The sequence below is a fragment of the Hippoglossus stenolepis genome, chromosome 2, assembly GCF_022539355.2.
Source record: "Hippoglossus stenolepis isolate QCI-W04-F060 chromosome 2, HSTE1.2, whole genome shotgun sequence".
Lineage (NCBI taxonomy): Eukaryota > Metazoa > Chordata > Actinopteri > Pleuronectiformes > Pleuronectidae > Hippoglossus > Hippoglossus stenolepis.
This window is the reverse complement of record NC_061484.1, coordinates 24,341,080-24,363,232: the sequence shown is the minus strand read 5'-3', so window position 1 is coordinate 24,363,232 and position 22,153 is coordinate 24,341,080. Positions and strand designations below refer to the sequence as shown.

Here is a 22,153-nt window from a genome sequence, read left to right as displayed (position 1 = left end):
AACAGAATCTCCATTTCAGATTCTTCTCTCATTGTGTCCCTGTAGTTGTTTGAAGAATCCAACATGTCCTGACTGGGATTTCACAGGAACTTAAGACGGCTGTGGTTTGGCTTGAGCTCTGGTGGCTTGTTGAAAGAAAAAAGTTAAAGGACCAACTCTTCTAAAACATGCACCATAAACACATTATTTTGCCCATAAAAACTGTATTTCACTCATAGACATGGATATTTCACAAATATTTATCATCTTAACGGAAGCAGATGTGTTTGACCCCCACCACTGCCAGGACTTGGGGATAAATCTTGAGTGGTTCATGGTGGTCGAGTGGTTCGATTCAACAAAAAGACTCCCAGTGTCTGACTGTGAGGTCCAATTATTAACATGTTTATGGGTGGGAAGTCATTAAGGGATCGTTTCATTTGCACGAGCAGCTCATACTGATTGATTGTATGTGACGACTCATGAAGACATTAATCACACACTATTTGATAGCCGGGGGAAAGTTGAGATCATAGACTGTAAATAAAGATGGACGCCCTGTCTCCACTTCCTACTGTTGTACAAAAATGAAGCCAAAATATCCTGGATGCACCTTTGACATCATACAGAGCCAGATTCTGATCTAATGTCTAATTAAACACTTCAGTGTGATAATAAACAACCTAAAAGGACGGAAACCATGAAAAATGTGTTCTTTGACTTTTTCGTTTTGCACATGTCCCGTCTGCTAACATGGAGGATTCAGGGTTAATGACCTATACTGCAGCCAGCCGATTAAAAAGTCAGTGGCTGACAAACATGTCTTTCTTCAGCCTTCCCAGGTTGACAGTGGAGAAGTGAGTGAAAAAGACAGTAAAGGAGCATTGGCAATTAAAAAAGAGAGAAAAGAGGGGCGTGTGTTTAGCGTGTTCAAATTCTTACATTGGTTAATTAGCAGTAAACACAAAGCGTGACCAAAGAAGTGGACTGGACACAGCAACACTGCCTTCCCCCCGGAGCTCAGCTGCTTGTATGACGGCAGATATCTGATAAATTTGATTTACACACTAAATCCCTTGATAGAAAGCTACTACTGGGCAGAGAATTGAATCCATGTTGCACCTTTGGCCAGATCCCAGTGTGTGATGTCACAGCAGGTTTTTCCCATCATCGGTCAAATCAAAACCACCTGCTGTGACACCACTGATTGGGGTGGGGCCAGAAGACGAACATTTCTTCATCGAATGCAGACACACGCAGAAGCGTTTCTTAACATCGGTCTTTTTGAGTTGTGCTAAGGTAAACGTGGTGAGCTTAGCTGCTGTTGGAGCCAGACGATGAAATACAAGCAACACACATTGAAATGAACCAAGTGTTTTATACTCTGTAACATGTCCAACACTACCTGGCTGATTCTTCTGGGCAAACTAAACACTGGCATTACTTTTTATTGTGCCATCTAAACATCACACCATTTCCTGCACTAACATAATGCACAAGACCCAAATCTAGTCTATTTACATTGGGGAGAGTGCTTCTGATTTCATCTTGACAACTGCAGATTTGCTTTAAACTAAACAAATTTGGGTTTAGCTGCTTTACATTGACAACGAGAGGATTTTAGATGCAGTTTTTGAGCTCAGAATACTCTCAATATTTCAAAAGCTAAAGATTGTGCAGGTCAGCTGAGCGCACATATCATATACAGACAGTCGAGACAGGTGAGTGAGTGAAACCCCTCGGGCCAAAACATGACGCCGTTGACCGTAACTTCACCACATTGCTCAGATGTTTTGGGCCCTGTTCAGACCTGGTATCAACATCCAGCCCGAGAGATCCGATCACAAGTGGGCAGTTTGTTGGTTCACACCTGGGACGCATCCTGAACGTGTTTCCTGTGACCACTTGTGATCAGATCTCACTTCCCGGTTCTGTATGCTGATAAACACTTACGTTTTTTAATTCTGTTCACAAAGCGTAAATTTAATGTTGTTGTTTTTAGCCAGAGTTGAAAGATGTGTCCGTTGTAACTGTTTTTGAAAATCAATAAGACTCAGTCAGTGTTAATGCTGTGGTGGGGGCCACAAATACTGTAAATTAATATATGGGTAACATATTGGTAAACATCGGCTGAGTATGCGGTCATTCAATGTTACCCAGGAGACAATTACCTTTACACATCTAAAAGAATGTGGTCACATGCGTCTCAGGCCACCTCCGAAAGTGGTCTGAGTGATTGAATCTCAAATGTGTCCTAAAAGGTGTCCTAAAAGGTGTCCTAAAAGGTGTCCTGGGTGCGTTCAAACCAGCATTTAGCGCTGCCCACTTGTGATGGGATCACTCAGGACGGGTGTTAATACCAGGTCTGAACGGGGTCTTTGATCATACTTCCCACCCAACTATTGACAACCTGCTGACAGCCCAAAAAAATGAAGAGTGACGTGTGACTGACGACAGCTTAATACCAGGTGTTGTGAAAGTGTTTGTCCAGGTGCTCACGAAGAACAGGATCCACGATCTGTCTTTCTCTTCACCAGGAGGGTTATTTACAAATAAATCTCATTTACAAGAATGTGCTCTCTGACCACCAGGTGTGAGATGCTACAGGGTTCACAGCCTGACCTAGGTTGACCCCAGATGACATTCAAGGTCCAGAGGTCAGGGTTAGGGCTTCAGTAATGACCTTCACAGACGCTGGGGTTTGACCCAGAATGTGTGTGTGTTATTACTTGATTTATTTTGGAATAATACCAGATGAAGAGGTACCTTTGAAACTATTTTTAAAACTAATGACTCATGAACTGTAACTAATAGCTGCCAGGCAGTTTTTCCCCCTTAATCCTCAGTACAAAGGGAGCTGGTTAATAGCTGCTTAGAGATTATTGGGACAAATACTTTTTGTCTTTCTCAGCATCTTCTCAGCAGGTGGAGGCAACATGGTGGAGTCTCTGCCAAGTCACCTGCTCGTTGGCTCTTTCACAGTGAAACGCCGGTGTAGTCCTGCCTAAAGCCGGTGGATGTTGACTTGCGGCCATTAAATTACAACAAATAAAGTTAAGATGATATATATGTCGTTCGGGAATTATTTTAGTTGTTTAAGAGCTTTCAATCTTATTAAATGATCATCCTCTGCAGATGAATTATTTTGTCAACTGTTGTTTTCAACTTTGAAGTTTAATTTTTAAAAGCATAGTTCCACATTTAGGTAATTACACTTAATCTCTTTCTTGCCAAGAGTTACTCATCACTAATTCCCTGTAGCAACCTCACGTTGGCAAGACTCGAGGAATTTATATGACAGGCCAGGAAGTATTGTGGTGCATGGCCTCCCATGAAAGTGTCGTTTTTTACATGTTTTTGATGGAACATACAAGATACAACATGTTAATAGTGATCTTCAGAGGATCTGCTGGGCGGATGTTCTTATCTTTGTTCAGAGACAAGCTTAGTCCCTCTATTGTCAGTCTTCATGCTAACTTAACCTACTTGGCTATATCCCTACAACATGGACCAGAAGTTCTTCAAGTGCCCAGAGAAAATGAAAAGGGTCATTTAACTTGTCATTAAAAACCATTGAGTAACACAAAGTCACGAAAAACTATTTGAATATCGATTTATTACTAAAGAATATGCCAACTCATTTGATCTGTCCTGACGCGTCGGGTCTGGTGCAAGCACATTACATCATGATACTTCTAGATATCTCATTGTGATTACGTAATGGAGCGGAATAAAGTTAGTGGAGCCACAATGAAATACTGTGGGATATACTGTACATCACAAAACTATAAAATGAGACTTTACTGCTGAAAAAAACTGATGAACGGGTCTTATCTTGATGGAAATCAACGACACCAGACTCTAAAAGCCCATAAAACCTCCTCATATGATTCAAGTGCAGCTTCAGGGGGGAAACTGTAGGTGAACGTGCCCATTACACTCCAGCACAGCTCACTTCTGCTCCCCGTTACTCAGCTGTTAAATATCCCTGCATGCAGCTGTAAGAGAGCAGAGACCGATGCGGCAGGTATGGCAGAACAAGTCTGAACATATAGGCCTATGCCTTTTTCACTGTCTAGCGAATGTGCAGTGAGTGGGCTCGAGGAACGATCAGTTCAGTTCAATAAGCTTTAGGTCCTGCATGACCTGGCATGATAAAAATCATCTCTCAAAATACAGACTGGGGCCGGTTTTTTCTGGGAGTTAAGTGGAAAATGACTCGTTTTTGGGGGGGGGGATGGGATCTGTGGGAATGGGTCTGTGCTTGACCAATTCATTTTCAAACCAACAAACAAAATTTGGGTAAATACACAAATGACCCAACAGTGAGTATGTTTGCTGTAAGGAAATAAAATGGTTATGGTTGACGATGGTTACATGTGACTTTTCAACTTGGCTTCCAGGAGCCTGTGAGGACCTGAGGGCAGGTGGTGACACAAGTATGAGACAGAAAGAAAGAAGGAGGGAAACCATGGACTGATTCAACTTAACGCTTAACAGCGACTCGACATCATTTATGTCACTAGAAGTAAAATTCTGAATGTACAGAATAAATCCTCCTACCTGCTGTTGATGTGTGAAGCACCGCGACAAGCAGCAGCAGCGGCAGCAGCAGCCATGTCTCACGCACTGGACTCCATGGATCCATCCTGGTGCATGTGAAGGTGCGGCGGTCACTTACTCCCTCGTGGACACCTGCACCCAGAGGAGCTCCGGCTCTGCTCAACACTTCACGGTGTGTGTGTGTGTGTGTGTGTGTGTGTCTGCGCGTCTTCACGTGCGCACCGCCAGCTGCCAATTAAGCTCCTTCTTCTTCTTCGGGATGGACGGATGAAGAAGAGGGAGAGAAGCGGGGAGGAAGGGAAAAAAAGTCCCTTATTCTCAGAAGGTGTTTTCTCCTTCACCCGCAGAAAACTTTCCTCACTTTCTCTCCTCTCCTCCCTCCTTGCCTCCCCCTCTCCTCCTCCCCGGGGTGACCCCTCCCTTCCTGGAGTCTCCCGAGGCTCGCGGGGACGTGCAGGCGCATAATTACTGCGCGTGTCACTGTTTGCATCATTATTGTCTGAGTGATTTAAGGAACTGTGAGGTGTCACTGCCTCTCTCTGGCGCGCACGGACACAAATATGCACGCACGCACGCTTGTGCGAGCAGGTAAGGACCATAACACTGTCACGCGCATATATGTGTGCGCATATACCTGTGCGCGTGTATGTAGGGTGATAGGGATGCAAAACATCAAACATGCACAATGAACGCTTGTGCTTCATTTCATTTACTTCTCTCTCTCTCTCTCTCTCTCTCTCTCTCTCTCTCTCACACACACACACACACACACACACACACACACACACACTTGTACTAAAATGTATTCCCTAGCCCCTAACCCTAACCTTAACAATAACTAAAAGCCTAGTCCTTACCCTAAGACTAAACTAAACTTAATTCTAACCCCAACCCTGAAGACAGCCCTTTGAAAATGGGTGTGAAAGTAAGAACCGGCCAAAATGTCCCCACTTTCCCAAAATGTCCTCAATCCATAAGGTCTAGTCTCAAAATGGTCCTCACAAAGATATCTGTACAAGAGCATACACACAGATTTGTGCAGCTATTCTTAATAGGACTTTGCATTGACTTCCATTCTTTGCGGAAAAAACCTTATCCCCAACATTAACCAGGACCAATTCATGCGTAACTTTAACTTTAACCTAATCACAACTCACATCTTATTAAGTTTGGTGAATGGATTGGTCCCCATGAGATTAAGTGGTCCTGACAAGCTCAGCGTTTATGCTGGAAAAGGTAAAAACAAGTATATACACACACACACACACACACACACACACACACACACACACACACACACACACACACACACACACACACACACACACACACACACACTGAGACACACAAAGCATGCTAGGACAGGAGAACGTTGCTGCCCGACTAATAAAAATATGCTGCTGCAGATTCCAAATTCCAGTGCCTGTCTGTCTTTGCCCACCCCACAGTCTCCTCAAACACACACACACACCATATTTGTCCTATAGGCACAATAAAAAAACACCAGCGTGCACTCTCTGCCTTCTGCTTCATGTGTAAAGGCGTTATCATTCTTTATCTCTAATGTGTAAAAGTCAAACAGAAGCCATCAAAAAAAACTTTCAGCAGATGTTAATGGCTGAAGAGGCAGAGGGAACTTGAGCTCGGTACATGCACACACATGTATGTATCCACATGAATGCCTGTATGAGCCTCAAGACTCCCCTGCTTCAGCTGCAGCTTCCATTTACATTAGTCTGTATTGACATTTAGATCAGAAACATGACCCAGACTGAAAAGATAAGGAGCAGGTGACTCCCAGGACCAAATCTAATCAAATCCCAATAGAACCAGAGCAATGTTTAAACCTTAAAATGCACTTACATCAGCAATTTAGGCTGAATTAATAAAACAATAGTTAAACTTAGTTTGACAACAGATTTTGGCTCATTTTACTTTGTATTGATAACTCAGAAACTATGAAATGTGTACACAAAGGAGGGGGGTGAATTTAAGTGCAAGTTTTAACAGTGAGTATTAGGAAAGAATAACTGTTCTTCAGCTTGATACCAGACTCTAAACGAGGAGAGACTCGGTCTAACATTCGCTGAGGTGGTAAAAAATGTAGATCATATGTTTTAAGATGCATTTAAATGTGGTGTGCAGTGATTAGCAGGAGTTTATATTTTGTTGACAGTAGAGAAACAGGAGTAAATTGCATCAAAGCACTCGTACCTACTGACTCTGTGTTTAAGAACGTGAGGAAAATGGATTCCAGACATATTTCCAGTGGTCGTACCTCCAGGTTCAGGTAACTTATGACTGTCAGCTGCACTGCTGCTTTCAAGTGTGTACATGCGTTTGTGTGTGTGTGTGTGTGAGAGTGCATGCATGTGCAAAAAAGATAGATGTTGTAATCATGTGTTGTCAAGACTGTAACGTTTCTTTCATCTATTCCGTGAGTCATAATTATAACTTTACGACTCTCACCCGGACAAATCTGAGGAAAAAAACATCCTTGTGCATCGTCATGCGTGTAATGTAGCCAGATGTGTGTTGGCTTGGAACAGCAGAGGAAGGCAACCCAGTCGTACAGTATGTCAAGTGGACTCATTTGAAGAAGTAATCCTGTTGACCACTGGGTGGCGTCGAACCTCTGTGCAGGGGCTTACACAGGCTGACTTTGCTTCATATTTATTTATTCTTCACACTTTGTAGTTTAGTGTTGAGACAAAATAAAACAAAAGACAATTAAAAAGGTTCATCAGGTTCTATAGTTATATCTGAATGATATTTTTTGGTCACAAAACAAAGAAATGATGTTGCAGATGAGTTGACAGCCACAGGACCGGTTAGATAATCTCCTCTGGGTTGTGGCTGTGTGCCCTGTCCATGTGACCCTCTCTGTCTCTGCCTCCCTGATCCTCTTACACTGACTCTCACCTCTTATAGTGGCTCATCCTGCAGAGCTGTAGCTCGTCAGCCTGAAGCTCAGTGAGGCCGAACCAGAGCGGAGAGGCAGCGGAGCCATGGCGAGCCCCGGACAGAAAGTGGTGCTGATCACCGGCTGCTCCTCCGGTATCGGCCTGAGGATGGCTGTGATGCTGGCAAAGGACGAACAGCAGCGTTATCACGGTGGGTGCAGTGTGTGTGTGTTTGTGTGTGTGTGTTACATGTATCTTGCAAAAGTATGCAGAGAATATAAATATATGACTGGGGAGTAGCTTGCATAAGAGTATTACATAGTCTGCATGATTATGCACAGTAAAGCCACTGTTTCCTACAATTTATGACTGAATTACAGTAGCGTAAATATTTAAAATCAGAAACATGTTAAAAGTTAATTAGGAAAATATTTAGACATAACCTTTAATCAATAACACAACACTCAGATCAAAGAAAATGAACTGGAATCAATTAATTAATGGAGGCTCTGGAGCAAATGAAAGGCTCCGTTCTCGATTCACGACTGAAGACGATGCTCCAAACATTTCCTCTTTCTACAGGGAGGTCGCTCTTATCTCTTCAGAGGGGTGTAGGTGCAAAAACTGACTTACTGACCTCACAGGAAGCTCACACCACTGTCAAGTACTTAGGGCTCATTATGCTTAGCATCATGAAATGAGTGATAACTTAAACTTCTTTTGCCTTACGGTTGTTTTTCTTCAAATACTTACAAGAACAAATATGTGTGGACATCTGATTAACATGTCCTAAATTCATCACAACCGATCAAACTGCCACATAACTTTAAGGATTTTTTAAGAGTCTGTAACTTCGACGTCACTTCTAATGCGCAATTTTCTAGTTTAGCAGAATTTGCCAAGGCGCTAATACAGTTACACAACTCTAGACAACTGCAGTCCATTAGCCTCAGATTGTGTCATACAACAATATCTATGGTCTGGAAGACAGATTTTCTAATGAGAGACACTTTATGAGAAACATGTGCCTGGGAGACAGGAAGCAGCTTTCATCACTCACAAATAGAGTTAATATTAAAAGACCATTTGCAAAGTGTTACCGCAGAGACTTTGCATCTGTTACTTAAAGTCCTTTTCAAAGTAGATTTATATTTAATATAAAAAGACAAAACACCATTTCATATGAAATGTATTCAGGGCAACAACATATGTTTATGTTTATGTCTCCCAACACAAAATAAATAATAACAATGGCAGGAGCCCCATTCTGTAAATATGGCTTTGTTTACGTTTACTAAGATATTTTTGGGGTTTCACCTTCTTTTGTATTCTTTACCCAGTTTTCCCAGTAGGCTGCTGGTCTGCCTACATTACTTTGCATAATCTCACTTGTCTGCTCACTGACTTTCCTCCTGTAAACTAATGGGAAGCTGCCTCTATCATTCAGAAAGGTACATTTAAAAAATCTAACTCTACAGCATACATTTACAAAAGGACATATTATTTATTTAAGGAGCTTAAATTAGCAAAAACACAGTTGACAAATCTCTACAGACACGGGAGGAGGACATGTTGGTTATCACTGTAAAAATGGCAGCTATGCACATAATGCACATGTATAATAGAAATCTTGATTATTGGTACATACTGCACATCATTAAATCGTCAAATTGAATTTCCCTTAGGAGATATTGATAAAAGCCCAGATTCCTGGGTGCTGTAGGGTCATTGAGGTCTGAAGTGAACTTCTCGAGCACGTAAACAAAGTTATGACCCTGATCCAAACTTAACCTTATGTCCCTCTTAAGACACCAGACAATAGGTAAAGCTACGGCACAGCCCTGGTTCGGCTTATCACGGCCTAGTCCTGGGCTATTCCTGGAGCAGGCGGGTGACAAGACGTTAATGCTGATGTAAACTGGTTTCTGTAACAGGACTGTTTTCAGCACAGTCTATATTAAGGCATCTTAACCTAAACTTGTCTCTACTAGAATGACTATCTTTAGCACTAGAGCCCGACTCACATATCGGCCGATATTAGCCTTATACAGACATGACGGTATCAGCATTTATGTTTGCTGATATAACAACTTTTATTTTACAGAATGAACAATACAGAAGAGATGTGTACTTGTGTTTACATTGTACATAAATATGTTTATTTTCTTATTTCAAGTTCTAGATACTTGGTTGTATTTGTGTTTTCAAGCATCGGGCCTCAATTGCATTCAATAGATTAGGGATGACTGACATCGTTAAAAAACAGACAGTAGCCTATATATCAGCTTATATATCAGACATTTTTTACTACCTAATATCGTTCCTGTTATTGGCCCCAAAAAATATACGTTGGACAAGCTCTACCTTTTCAACTGTCGTGTTCTCTCAGCAATTTGTGAGTTCCCTGAGAACTTCTCACTCGCAGTTCTCCATCTCCTTTGCTTCTTTCACTCTGTTCATTCCTGTGACACAATAACACACTAATTACACACAAAACCAGGATAACTCAGGATGGAAAATTTAACCTAAAAACTTCAAAAACATACATGTGCACACAGACAGAACGTGTCATGATGATTCAAAAGAGCATTTTATGGTATAAATATGTGTGTCTATAGCAATACACACATATCATGACACAGAATCTATTAACACAACTAGTGTACATTAGCCCCCATGCAGCCTGGGGCAGTGGGCTAAGTTTGACACAGCAGATATTGTCTTTATTGACTTCATATATCTGGGCAGGACGCCTAATTACATGTCTATTTAAAGCAGCAGCAGCAGCCTGAAGGCAAAGTGCTGGTGTTTTACATCCATTCACAAACTCACACTTGGAAGCTGCCCATGGAAACACAATACTCATATTGGCAAACAGCTTTTATTGTTTAGATTCTATCATTCTTCTACTTTCTTTTTAATTCATATTAATGTTGGGTTTTTTTCTTTGCAATTTGCCGGTTTTTGAATAATCTTCCTTGTGATAAGACAAACAAATGGCAGTGAAAACATCAGGTAACAACTTTTGATCAGCCAAATGGGAATCAATTTACTAAGAAAATAATAAAATATGAACAACTCAGAATCCTAAAACAACTGACATCCTTATTTCATCTTAGTCTACATGACGAGGTGTTAAAGTTTTACCGGCCAGTACATTATATACTCGTTTAGGTCACACAAAAATAGTTTTGGGCTTTTTAGAAGAAGTCCTTTTTGAAAAAACTCCAAAGAAATCACTGTGGGACTTCAGTTCATTAACCTTTATTCACGGCTCATTAATATACATAATTTTATCCTCCATTTGTCCTGACAGAAACAGATCAAGAGTTTCCAAAGCAAATCACAACATATTAAATAATATTAAATTATCTCTGGCAAACTCTTCAGCTACTCAGTATGTTTCTCCCCTTGTCCTCCCGCAGTCGTCGCCACGATGCGTGATCTGAAACGTAAAGATAAGCTGCTGGAAGCTGCCGGGGATGCGTACGGGAAAACTCTCTCTCTGGCTGTTCTTGATGTCTGCAGCGACGAGTCTGTCAAACTGTGTATTAATGGCATCAAAGATCGACACGTGGATGTCCTGAGTAAGTACAAGTGACGGCATCAGGCTGTACCGAGGATTGTTGATACTGATTACACCCCCTCTTCATCTTCTTTTATTCCCCTGCCCTTCTTCTTCTCCCTTCCCCCAGTCAATAATGCAGGTATCGGCCTGGTGGGTCCCGTGGAGAGCATCCCCATCGAAGAGATGAAGAAAGTGTTTGAGACCAACGTCTTCGGAGTGATCCGCATGATAAAGGAGGTGATGCCCGACATGAAGAAAAGAAGAGGAGGACACATCATCGTGGTCAGCAGCGTGATGGGGCTGCAAGGTGAACAGAAACGGGAGGTGGGACGGGATGAGGGGAGGGAGAGGAGGCGGAGTGGGGGCGTTACAGGGTACAGGGAGAAATAACCTGTGTGTCTGCTTCAGTGGATGATGGACGGATGGAGGAGTGGGCGGAGGTGAAGAATGACTAATGGAGTACCACAGCAGCTCTTCATCCATGTTGTCTACAAACTGTCTCTGCAGGTGTGGTGTTTAATGACGTGTATGCAGCTTCCAAGTTCGCCATGGAGGGATTCTGTGAGAGCTTGGCTGTGCAGCTCCTGAAGTTTAAAGTCACGTGAGTCCCACTAATGCTTTGTCCATCAGCAATGGACAATCAATTGTTTTCTGAGTTCTTTGACTTCTTAAGGACGTCCCTTCTAGGATTTATCATGGAATTGTCTATTTGCAGCTGGTTGACAGGAAGTGTTAACAAGGTTTTGCATCCACCGCTGGTAGTGGAGTCGTGGCTGATAAGACACAATCAGAAAGTGAATGCTGGTGTCAGCATCATTTCCAAACGTCGGCCTGTCCAACTAAATAGTTAATAACTCCAACGTCTCTTCCCTCAGACTGTCGTTGATTGAGCCGGGTCCCGTACACACAGAGTTTGAGGCAAAGATGATTCAGGAGGTGAAACAGAGCGAGTGTCCTGGAGCTGATCCTGAAACGGTGCATTACTTCAAGAACGTCTACCTTCCGTCTTCTATCGACATCTTTGAGTTACTGGGACAAACGCCCGATGACGTCGCCAGAGTAAGTTCTCAAGTGACTCAGCCTCACTTTGCTTTATCTGTTTGTCTGCGGCTGTGATTAATCCTGTTAGTCTGACTGCAAATCCTTTTTTTTGTCCACAGTGCACCAAGAAAGTGATCGAGGCGAGTAGCCCACGTTTCCGTAATCTGACCAACCCGATGTACACCCCCATCGTAGCGCTGAAATACGCTGATGAAACTGGAGGTCTGTCTGTCCATGCCTTCTACCACATGCTCTTCAACATGGGCACTCTCATGCACGTCAGCATGACGGCAATGAAGTACCTCACCTGCGGGTGTCTGAGGAGCAGAACCATCTCACCAAACTAGACGCTTGACTACGAATAATACAAACCATCGACTGCATATAAAGATGGACGACATGACAGCTCACCAAAAGCGAGGTCAAGTAATCTTCATCGCCCCCCAGTGGCTAGCTGCAGCCTAGGTCATAAACCCTGCTTCTTCCGTGTTAGTGGATGGGACAACAAACTAAAAAGTCAAAGTACACATTAAAAAAACTTTCTCCAAGACGGCTACTGTAAATTCAGGTAGTTTTTATGACACTGAGGTTTGTTCTGATAAGTTTGGTTTTAATTAGTCATTTGATGCAATAAATATGGGATAAAAGTCATAATTCACAGCTGAGACTGACTCGTGATTGGTTGAGCATGTGTACAGGCAGGACCTCTGTACCACGGCTCCACGTCACGATCCCTACTGCGCAGACTCTGGCTCTGAATAGCGACAAAATGGCGTTGACTTATTTGTACAACAAGAGGAAGTGGAGATGCGCCGTCCATCTTTAGTTACAGTCTATGATACAAACACAATGAGTTTGTAGACCAGAATGAAGACAGCATTCTACCTCATCCTTGATTGTCAGGGGATCACGAAAAATTTGTGGAATTCTTACTGAGTATCTGTCCAAAGTCATGTAGCAGAAATAAAATTGTCACCAAGAAAGAAAATGCCACATTTTGTGCTGTATATATGCTATATGTATTGTAATGAATAGTCCTATCTGTATTCTTGTGTATGTATAAAACTTTAGCGATATCAAACCTAGCTCCAATTTAGTTCAAATACTATAACAGTGTTCAAATATATTCTAGCCTACCCAGAGTGCCAAAATAAATATTTGCACTTATGATACAACATACTGTACCCTGATTTCATTGTTTTATCCCAATCAGTCTCAGATAACTTCACATTTCAGACTGTTCTAAACTCAGCTTCAATTTGTTTTATTGTAGCCTGTGTAACTGCATCTATTGAGATACTTTTGAAATACTGTCAGTGTATTGGAACACACTTTATTTGGCAATAAAAATTTGTCATTTATACCATCCAGGAGTTGTGTTAGTGCTTCTGAACAAGATATGTGAGCAAGACTTTAAAAAAATAACACACTTCTATAATAAACTGTTTAAAGTTTAGTCTGACTAATATTAGAGTTGTCAACAAGTCTGAGGCTCTCTTTTACAACATTCCTATGTTTCTTACTGTTAGATGAGATTACAGGTCACTTCTAACTGTTAAGTTTTCAATAACCTACATATAAAAAAAAGATATTTTCACTTTGATAGTTATATGTTGAGTTCAAATTGAGACACATTGAAACATTACACATATTTATGGAGAAGGAGTGAGATTTAAAAAGTTTGTATATTTCTTCTCTCCATTTCGAATATGTATAATAATAATAATAACAATAATAATAAAAATGTATTTATAAAATGTATATATATCAGTGCTTTGACAGCAAAGCAAGAAAAGTAAATATAAGAAAAACAATTAAGTATTAGATTTATTTTTCCTCATCACTGTTTGTAAATAATATAGTATTTTTGGATTATATGAGTTGTTGAAAGATTTTATCCAAAAGGTTTTTGCTTTATAAATTATGATATTACTGTCACTGTTTAATCTTCTGTATTGTGATTAGCTAAAGTTAGCTTGTCTGGGTTTGTGCTACAGGTGTAAGCTTAAAACAATAAAATACTCAAATATGACCCTTTCTAAAACACATTTATCACATTTCACTGTGTCTGCACCGAGTGTCTTCAATGCGTGGAGCAACATGAGAGTGATTTAAGATGTTTTAACGACATTTGAAAGAGTTTAAGTGATTTTTTAATTTACCTGCTTCCTGCCGCTGATCGATGTCTCTGCGCTCCACTGCTCCGGTCTAGCGCTGGGGTCGCGGGAAATCAGAGGTTAATCGATGGCCGGGATGATCGAACATGAAAACACACTCATGGAGGAAACAGCGCAGTGAGAGTAAGAGCGACTTCAACACTCAACACCAACAACACCAGCATCTGTATTAACTTTATTAACTTTATTGTTACTTCAACAAAGCAGCGGGGATGTGTGTGTGTAAACTTTAACTGTCGATCTTTAGCCTTAACTTAGCTTGTCCTGTCCTGTAACGTTGTTTTGGACCTGTTAGCTCTGTGGTTCAGAGGAGCTAACTCCTCTTATAGGAACAGGGGATCGGTCATTTAGATCCATGATGCTAACTGATGCTAGCTACGTGTGTGTGTGTGTGTGTGTGTGTGTGTGTGTGTGTGTGTGTGTGTGTGTGTGTGTGTGTGTGTGTGTGTGTGTGTGTGTGTGTGTGTGTGTGTGTGTGTGTGTGTGTGTGTGTGTGTGTGTGTGTCGTTTGAGCAGGATGGAGGGTCGTGATGTGGAGGAGCAGCTGAGGACCACACTGCACTGTGATGATAAAGAGAAGGTAACACACATTCACTGTTTGTTGGAGTAGAAGATACACAACACTCAAATCAACTGAAGATTTGTGCCTATAAAGTCAAAAGTTTTACTGTCATGACACTAAAAGTTGATTAAGTGAAAGTTTCATTATGCAGAATGGCTCATTTCAGAATATGATATTATGTTATTGGTAAAGAATCAGAATCAGAAATACTTTATTGATCCCAGGGGGGAAATTGTGTTTGTTCCAATAGCTCCATGCAAGATTAGAAATATAAGATTTACAAAATATATAAAATCAAATAGGAAATATGTACAATATGTGCATAAAAGCCTGATCAATATAGATTCTCATGGGGTCGATAACGTCATTAGGAAGTAAACCTTTGTATATGAAAAGATAGGCAATGATTCCTTATGACAAAGAAATGTAATTGAGGCTCAAAGATTTTCCAGTATAATCATATATTATTATAATAAGAAGAAAAGTCAATGATACCTAAATATACCATATAGACCTTGAGTTGAGAAAATAAACTTTTAGGATGTAAAATATAAACATACATTTACGTTTTTTCTGCATCATTCACGCTGTCAAATAAAGGTTAACATGAACATTTCTCCTCTCAGCTCCGTAGGAAGTTGGCTCTTTTAAAAAGGGAATATCTCAGAACAGCCCAGCGACTACAGGTCAGACTCTTTTACCTTTTACCTTTTCACGAGTCAATTGTAGAAAGTCTTTGTCCTCGTTGACCTTCTGGATCTGTTCACAGCGCGCAGAGCGATTGGAAGGAGTGCGTCGACATGTGAGGAGCAGAATCTCACAGCAGAACCTCCAGGACCAGAGGGACCCAGAGGAGACGTCTAAACCAAGTCTCTGTCCAGTGACACTGAACACCGGCAATGCAACAACCCCAGATAAACTTCAGTGCCTGGGACACACTGAAGGTGAGTCCGTCCCAATCATCTGCAAAGAACAGATAGTTAATCTCTTTCATGGTGTACATATATGTTTGTGTACATGCTGCAGTTTTCATACATTGATTGCTTTCATGCCTGTCCATCCCAAAACAGAGGTTTGAGGTTACATTGTCATTTCTCCGAGAAGCAGACAATGTTTTGCCTATGATAATAGTGCAAATCAAAAATTCACAGATTTCTTCATGTGTTTCCAGGTCCAGCAGATTCTGACAACTTGAGGAGGAGTCAGGTGATCAGGTTCCTGCTTCCCTCTGATGCTGATTGCCCGCAAACGCCAGATCCCAGCCATGATGCAGTTAGAGGTCACAGACCCAGTCCTGCCCTGCGCCTCAGGTCTCGCCGCAGCCGCCTGCTCTGGGAGAGGAGGAGCGCGGAGGTTTGCAGGATCACTGACAACAGCGAGGAAGTACAGGAGCAGGGTGACAAGCTGGAGAGTGTCGGAACAATAGCAGGGGAGGAAAAAATCCATTCTGAAGAGGCAGAGAAAATCAAGTCTGAAGAGGCAGAGGTTGTGATTGAAAGTGAAGAGTTATTTTCTTCTTCAGAATCTGATTCTCCGTCTCTGCTGCTAACACACTGGAAAACACATGCACACACTGAAACAGGGGATACAGAGGGAAAGGAGATAAAAGAAGAGGACGAACAAAGCGAAAAAGAGGACGAGGCGACTATTGACGGGAAAAAAGAATCAGAGTCGACTTCTTTGCTGCTTCAATGTCAGAACTCTGCTGTACAAAGTGAAGAAAGTGGACGAGATCGAACACCAAATGGAGAAAGAAAGGAGGGAGGGGAGGGAGACAGTGGTGAGAATAGTAGAGGACAGAGAGAAACAACGCTTTCTGCAGAGAGCCAAAATAAAAACATGGAAGAAACTGCAACAGAGAAAATAGAAACTGAAAAAATGCACGATGGCACAATGGAAATAAAAGAAGAAAAGAGTGGGATTGGAAGAGATGAAAAGAATGTGGGTCTCTTGGACTCCTGCACTTTAGTGGAAGGACTACTTTTCCCAGTGGAGTACTACGTCCGGACCACAAGGCGTATGACATCCTCGCAGAGTCAACCTGACATGCAGGCCGTCCTCCTCTCCCAGCTGAGTACGGGACGACCACGCCGGGGCCGGGGCCGGGGTCGGGGCAGAGGATCGAACAGGCACACACACACCAGTGGGTGTTCAGATCTAAACTCACAGGAAGATTTCTCCTCTCTGACAACTGCATCTATCGATCCTCACGAGTCTTCGCATGCGTGTACTGTTGATGCATCTGCTGAGCTTTCTGCTAACAGCCAGAGGTCCAGCGAGATTTCAAGTAAAAGTCAGAACGGCGTGGATGCGTCTTCATCCCCTGCAGTCAGCGCTACGCATCCAGGAGCAGGGAGGAGGAGGAGGGGTAGGAGAAGAGGCCGGGGCAGAGGAAGAAGTCAAACTCCAAGATCTATTAAGTGTTTAGACATCGTTCAGATGGAAACCTCAGAGGATCCTCAACCCACCCTCACGCCGCTCTCCTCCTCCTCCCCATCGCTCCGTGCCCCTGATGGACTGAAGCCTCGTCTCACTCCTCAGGAGCCTGTTCTTCTGTCGGACGACGACCAGCCTGTGTCCGCCTGCCACACGGGGACCCAGCCTTCCCCCGGGGTTAACGGAGCTCAGTGTAGTCCGGCTTCCAGACATCTGCAGAGGGCCTATCCCATGTTTCTGATGAATAACACGCCCTCACAGAGTACACGTGAGTCTCATATGGTGACTCTGTATGTGTGCGTGTGAATGATGGAGATAGAAAATTAATTAGTTTGAATTTTCAAACTAAAAGACGGCAGTGAAAATATGATTGTGCTCATCAAAATACAGCTACACTCACTTGGAGTTGTGTCTCAGTAAACTATACTAGACATGATCCCTGTTATGAATTATTTCATCCATTGTGTTCTTTGGTGTTTGACAAAGAAAGTAATGTGATGTTACAAAGCATAAATAAAAGCGTAACATTAGGCTGAGGCACAGATGGTACTGGATCATTTCAGTGTTGGTTTTACTACCTTATTGGAATAGTTGGTAAAAAGGCCTCATCAACCCTGGTTTCAGTCATATTCACTTATTTACCTTTCTGCATCATTTAATATCTTTTTTCTCCACCTCCTGTCCCGTAGGTAGCTGGCGATCTCTCCTTTTACCGTCCTCTCCACTCGGCCAAACATCCCTCTTTCCTCTCCCGTCTCCATCCACCGGCTCACTGTTCAACAACCTGATGACTTTCGACATCCACCAAGATTTTCATCTCCCCGACAACCAGTTTGCATCTCTTAAGCTACACAAGCTTCGGCAGGTCGCTGTTGATTCAGGAGTTGAACTTTACACATCCCCCTCTTATAACACTCGCAGCCGCCTCCCTCGCTCTTACCCTTGGTACAGCACCAGTGACCCAGTGGTGCCACTCCCTCTCCCACTCAGCCTCACCCCGACCGTTTCAATGGAAGGAAAACCGGCGTGTGTGGACGTCGAAAACCTGCAGACAGATTCCAAGCTTGTAGACCAGTCCTTAGCTGAAGAGTCTTCCAACCGAGATAAAACAGAAACTCCTGGAGAACAACAGACTGAAAACCTCGATGCAAAGACTCACACCAGCTCGACAGAATCTGTGTCAGTGGCTCAAGAAAGTCCCGCTGACTGTGAAGATGACACTAAAACTCAGGATACTGTGGATACTCAGAGCCAGAGCAACACACACAGATCTATAGGCGACAGTGTCAAACCTCAGCCTTACATGAACTGTGCAGACGGTCCTGCAAGCAAAGTGGATGGTTGTGTAGTTGAGCAGTCAAATGGACTAAAGATAAAACAGCCTGCATCAGAAGCTGACGCGTATTGTTCTGGTGTAGTTTGTTCTGTGGAGGATCAGACGTCCACAAACCACCGGAGAGAAGACAGAGCTGTCATCAAGACTCTGTGCTTTGATTGTCCACCGGAGGAATCAGCTGAGGAGGCTTCTCACAGCCGCTCTGCTGCACAGACATGTGACGACACTGACGCTCCTGTGAAGCATCGGACATCACCTGCCAGACACTCAGAGGAATCCTCCGAACCCCCCACTCATCATCCCAGAGACAGATCAGTGATAGAAACCAGTCAGAAGTCTTCACCACATCCCAGCGTCCACTCTCAGGTGCTGTTGAGTCCTCCGCTGACCTCAGCCCACTGCCCCTTCACAACCCCTCACCTGGCCTCCTCAGCCCTCCTCTCCAGCCCCACGCTCCCCTCCCTAGGACTCACCCCCTGCCCTGTTTCCGCCGGCCTCCCCCTGACCTCCTCTCCCTCTGCCCCGGCTCTCACCCTACCTCCTCCTCACAGCCCAGCAACCCACGCTCTCTCTCCTCCGGCTCCGTCTCCCTGTCCGTCCATAACGTCCCTCCCTCCCAGCCGGCCTCTAGTCTCCCGCTCCAGTCAGGACAGGGCTTCATCACAACTGTCAGCTGCAGCCGATCGTCATCCCAGCGTTGAGCCAGCAACCTTTGCCACAGCATCTAACCTCCAGTCACGAGGCACAGGCGGGCAGGAGGGAGAGAGAATGGAGGAGACTGCAGAGCAACATGTGATAACACACACTCTGAAGGTACAACGTTTCTCTCGTTGGAACTAAGAATGAATGGTTTGGCTTCAGTGAGCGACTTTAGATTAAAGTAAACGTTTATTTTGTGTGTGTGTGTGTGTGTCCTCAGGCCCCAGCAGGCGGCTGTCTGGTGGACACGTGCTGTCTGCCGGGACCCTCGGGGGGTTTGTGTGTAGCGGCAGCAGGAAAGTGGGCGGTGTGTCTGTGGAGTCAGACTCCAGCATCCGACTGGAGCTTAACACACACCTGGACCTTCAACTACGTGAGTGTTTACTGAGAAGACACTTGGTAGAGTCCTGTTCCACTGATTCAGAGTTGGTGGTGGTAACGTGTGAATACAGTGTAAAAACAGTAAGACAAATAAACATGGATGTAAATAATGTTTCTTTCAAACAATTCGGCTCTAAAAAGGATTATTTCTTACAACTAACTCAACAATACAAAATGTGTTGTTTTTTTTTAATGACAAGCAGTAAATGGAAGTGGATGATAACTTGAAACAAAACAGTGCTGGGTAGCTTTAAAGCAGATGTAATTCATATCATTTATTGTTGTGTTTGTTTACAGCGGGTGATCAATGTGTTTCCTGTCCCCGACGCTGCTGGGCTGATGTTTGTGACTTTGGGTCAGCTGGAAATCAGAGAAGTGAGGTGAATACAGTCAATCAGACTCTAGACACAAGCTTAAGTGTACTTCCACTTACATTCATCTAGAGTCAAGATGAATGTAGATTTATAGAAGCTTGATGTGCCACCTGTTCTAACTTGGGAACGCTTCACTACACTCATCTGCCCGTGTCACTGTCAGTGGCAGAGTTAAATTGGTGAGTAATAGAGAAGCCTATCAGACACTGTGAATAAGAACGCAGGTACTTGGAATTCTAGAATTCTTGAAAAGTATTATTAATAATGAAGATAAAAGCAATATGCAACCAAAACTGCGCGCTCTGCATCGGCCTCCAAATGATGAATCTATCAGCTGTTTAGTCGTCAGAGCTTCAGTAATGAAACTCATCTGTGTGTGTGTGTGTCGTCCATGTGCACAGGGTGCTCTCGTGCTCCAGCCTCACACAGGTGCTGCTGTGTGAGGGGGTTGTCCAGGTCGTTGTAGGCGTGTCCGGGTCCAGAGTGGTTACTTCCTCCCACTCGGCGACAGGTTCAACCCTGCGGGTGTTTAACGTCTCAGACGACAACAGGTAACGCAGAGCTGTTGTATTTATTCTCTACCAGCAACTTTCCCATTTACAGACGTATGTAATCTCGGTATCTTCATTCCTCTCTCAGCGCGCGGAGCTCTCAGCCTCTTGAGTCTCCCGGTGTGTGCGTCGGGGCCCTCGCTCCAGTGGACGGACTCTCGGATGCTCTGATTGGCACAGATGAGGGTGGACGTGTCTTTGTCTGGTAAGAAAGACTCGGATGTACAGTAAGAGATGGTGATAGAAACCTGTAACTAATAAACTAAACTAATAATGTGAATGCAGTATGAAACCAACAGTATCCATGATTTAGTGCAGAATTTAAGAGGACTGAGGATTCTAGTTTTTAATGTTAGCGATCACGTTCCTGCTGTGAAACAAACACTCTGCTGCTGTTTACAGTTATTTTTTTATGGTTTGTTTGTTTCAGGAATTTGAAGAGCGGCCAGCTGCTGCGTAGCATCGTCCTTGGAGATGGTTTGTCGCACACAGCTTGTCTCAGGGGATACTCCCACTGTGTGAGTATGTCCACTCTGCCTGTCCGATTATTACCCTAACTACCTCACTCCTCAGATTGTCTCACTTCCGTGTGTTTTTGTGCACAGGGAGTGTTGTTTGTCCTGCTACAGCATCAGCTGCTCAGCTCCCCGGAGGATGTAGGAATGGAGGCCAAAGCAAAAGACGAACTGTTTTCTGAAGAGGACAGGAAGAAGGCCGCCTTGTTCTCCTTGGTCGCCGTTAACCCTCTGACGGGCAAATCTGCGCTGGCTACTCGACTGTATCCCCCCAAAGCCTGGTCCGGCAGGTGAGCCGAGGAACTGTGGTGTGTTTGTGCACTCTCATACATTCATGAGCCTCACACTCCGATCTGTGTGTTCTGCAGACTGTGTGAAGCCGATGTCAACCGCTCCAACGTGGTCGGCCTGAGTCAGAGCGGCTGTGTGTGCGTGTGGGAGCTCGGGCGTCCGGGGGCCTCGAGGATGGTGTGGGCCCCCGAGAGTGAAGGCTGGCAGCTGGCTCGTTGGGGGGGGGCAGACACGCTGGTGACCGGCCATCACAAAGGAGATGTCACTGTACACTGCTTCAGTAAAATATAGATTCGTGCAATGACTTTTATCGAACGCTGAAGTCTTTATGTCACCGTTTGAATGTTCACCGATTTTAACATGGTCTGTTAAACTCAATCCTGAGTTTAATGGATTGAATAGAAGAGTTTCTGTGGTTTCATTTACAGACATTTCAGTTTGACAAAGTTCAAGCAATTCGGTTACTATAAAGTCTTTTGGCCACAGTTCTAAGATATGAGGATTCACATTCACAAACTGAATACATCCCATAAGTCAGGGGCCTGTTTGTAAAGCTTTAAAGACGGAGTGTTGTTAATGTTTGTTTTCCTCCAGCCTGTGGAAATATTGTTTTTAAAACACCAGTAGGAAACACTGGATGTTTCGTCACTGAACGTGTGTGTGACAATGACTGTGTGAATTTTCACTTTTTATGTCACTGTAATTACAAGTTGTTAATTTAAAGAAAAAAGTGTTCCCAAAGTTTTTTTTTATATAAAATTTACATTAAACTTCTGT

At 43.3% G+C, this 22,153-nt stretch overlaps 2 protein-coding genes across 2 annotated transcripts; both read left to right on the top strand.

Annotated features, from left to right (window-relative positions):
* Nucleotides 1-7,463: 7,463 nt before the first annotated feature.
* Nucleotides 7,464-13,420, top strand: LOC118125421 (retinol dehydrogenase 8). Its single transcript, XM_035183961.2, has 6 exons — nt 7,464-7,656; nt 10,871-11,032; nt 11,141-11,320; nt 11,521-11,614; nt 11,889-12,072; nt 12,174-13,420. Exons 1-6 carry the CDS (start codon nt 7,551-7,553, stop codon nt 12,399-12,401), a joined length of 954 nt encoding a protein of 317 aa, XP_035039852.1. The 5' UTR covers nt 7,464-7,550; the 3' UTR covers nt 12,402-13,420.
* An 837-nt stretch (nt 13,421-14,257) lies between these two features.
* On the top strand, nt 14,258-22,150 carry palb2 (partner and localizer of BRCA2). Its single transcript, XM_035183972.2, has 13 exons — nt 14,258-14,354; nt 14,748-14,811; nt 15,420-15,479; nt 15,563-15,737; nt 15,965-17,497; nt 17,919-19,378; nt 19,485-19,637; nt 19,943-20,025; nt 20,421-20,570; nt 20,659-20,775; nt 21,001-21,088; nt 21,176-21,375; nt 21,454-22,150. Exons 2-13 carry the CDS (start codon nt 14,749-14,751, stop codon nt 21,665-21,667), a joined length of 4,296 nt encoding a protein of 1,431 aa, XP_035039863.2. The 5' UTR covers nt 14,258-14,354; nt 14,748; the 3' UTR covers nt 21,668-22,150.
* The last annotated feature ends 3 nt before the right edge of the window (nt 22,151-22,153 follow it).

Excerpts from the sequence above, each read along its gene's own strand:
- LOC118125421 (XM_035183961.2), top strand. The coding sequence starts at position 7,551 with ATGGCGAGCCCCGGACAGAAAGTGGTGCTGATCACCGGCTGCTCCTCC. Across the intron at positions 11,321-11,520 it reads CAGCGTGATGGGGCTGCAAG|GTGTGGTGTTTAATGACGTG; the intron begins GTGAACAGAAAC and ends CTGTCTCTGCAG. Across the intron at positions 11,615-11,888 it reads CTCCTGAAGTTTAAAGTCAC|ACTGTCGTTGATTGAGCCGG; the intron begins GTGAGTCCCACT and ends CTCTTCCCTCAG.
- palb2 (XM_035183972.2), top strand. The coding sequence starts at position 14,749 with ATGGAGGGTCGTGATGTGGAGGAGCAGCTGAGGACCACACTGCACTGT. Across the intron at positions 19,638-19,942 it reads ACACCTGGACCTTCAACTAC|CGGGTGATCAATGTGTTTCC; the intron begins GTGAGTGTTTAC and ends GTTTGTTTACAG. Across the intron at positions 20,026-20,420 it reads CTGGAAATCAGAGAAGTGAG|GGTGCTCTCGTGCTCCAGCC; the intron begins GTGAATACAGTC and ends CCATGTGCACAG.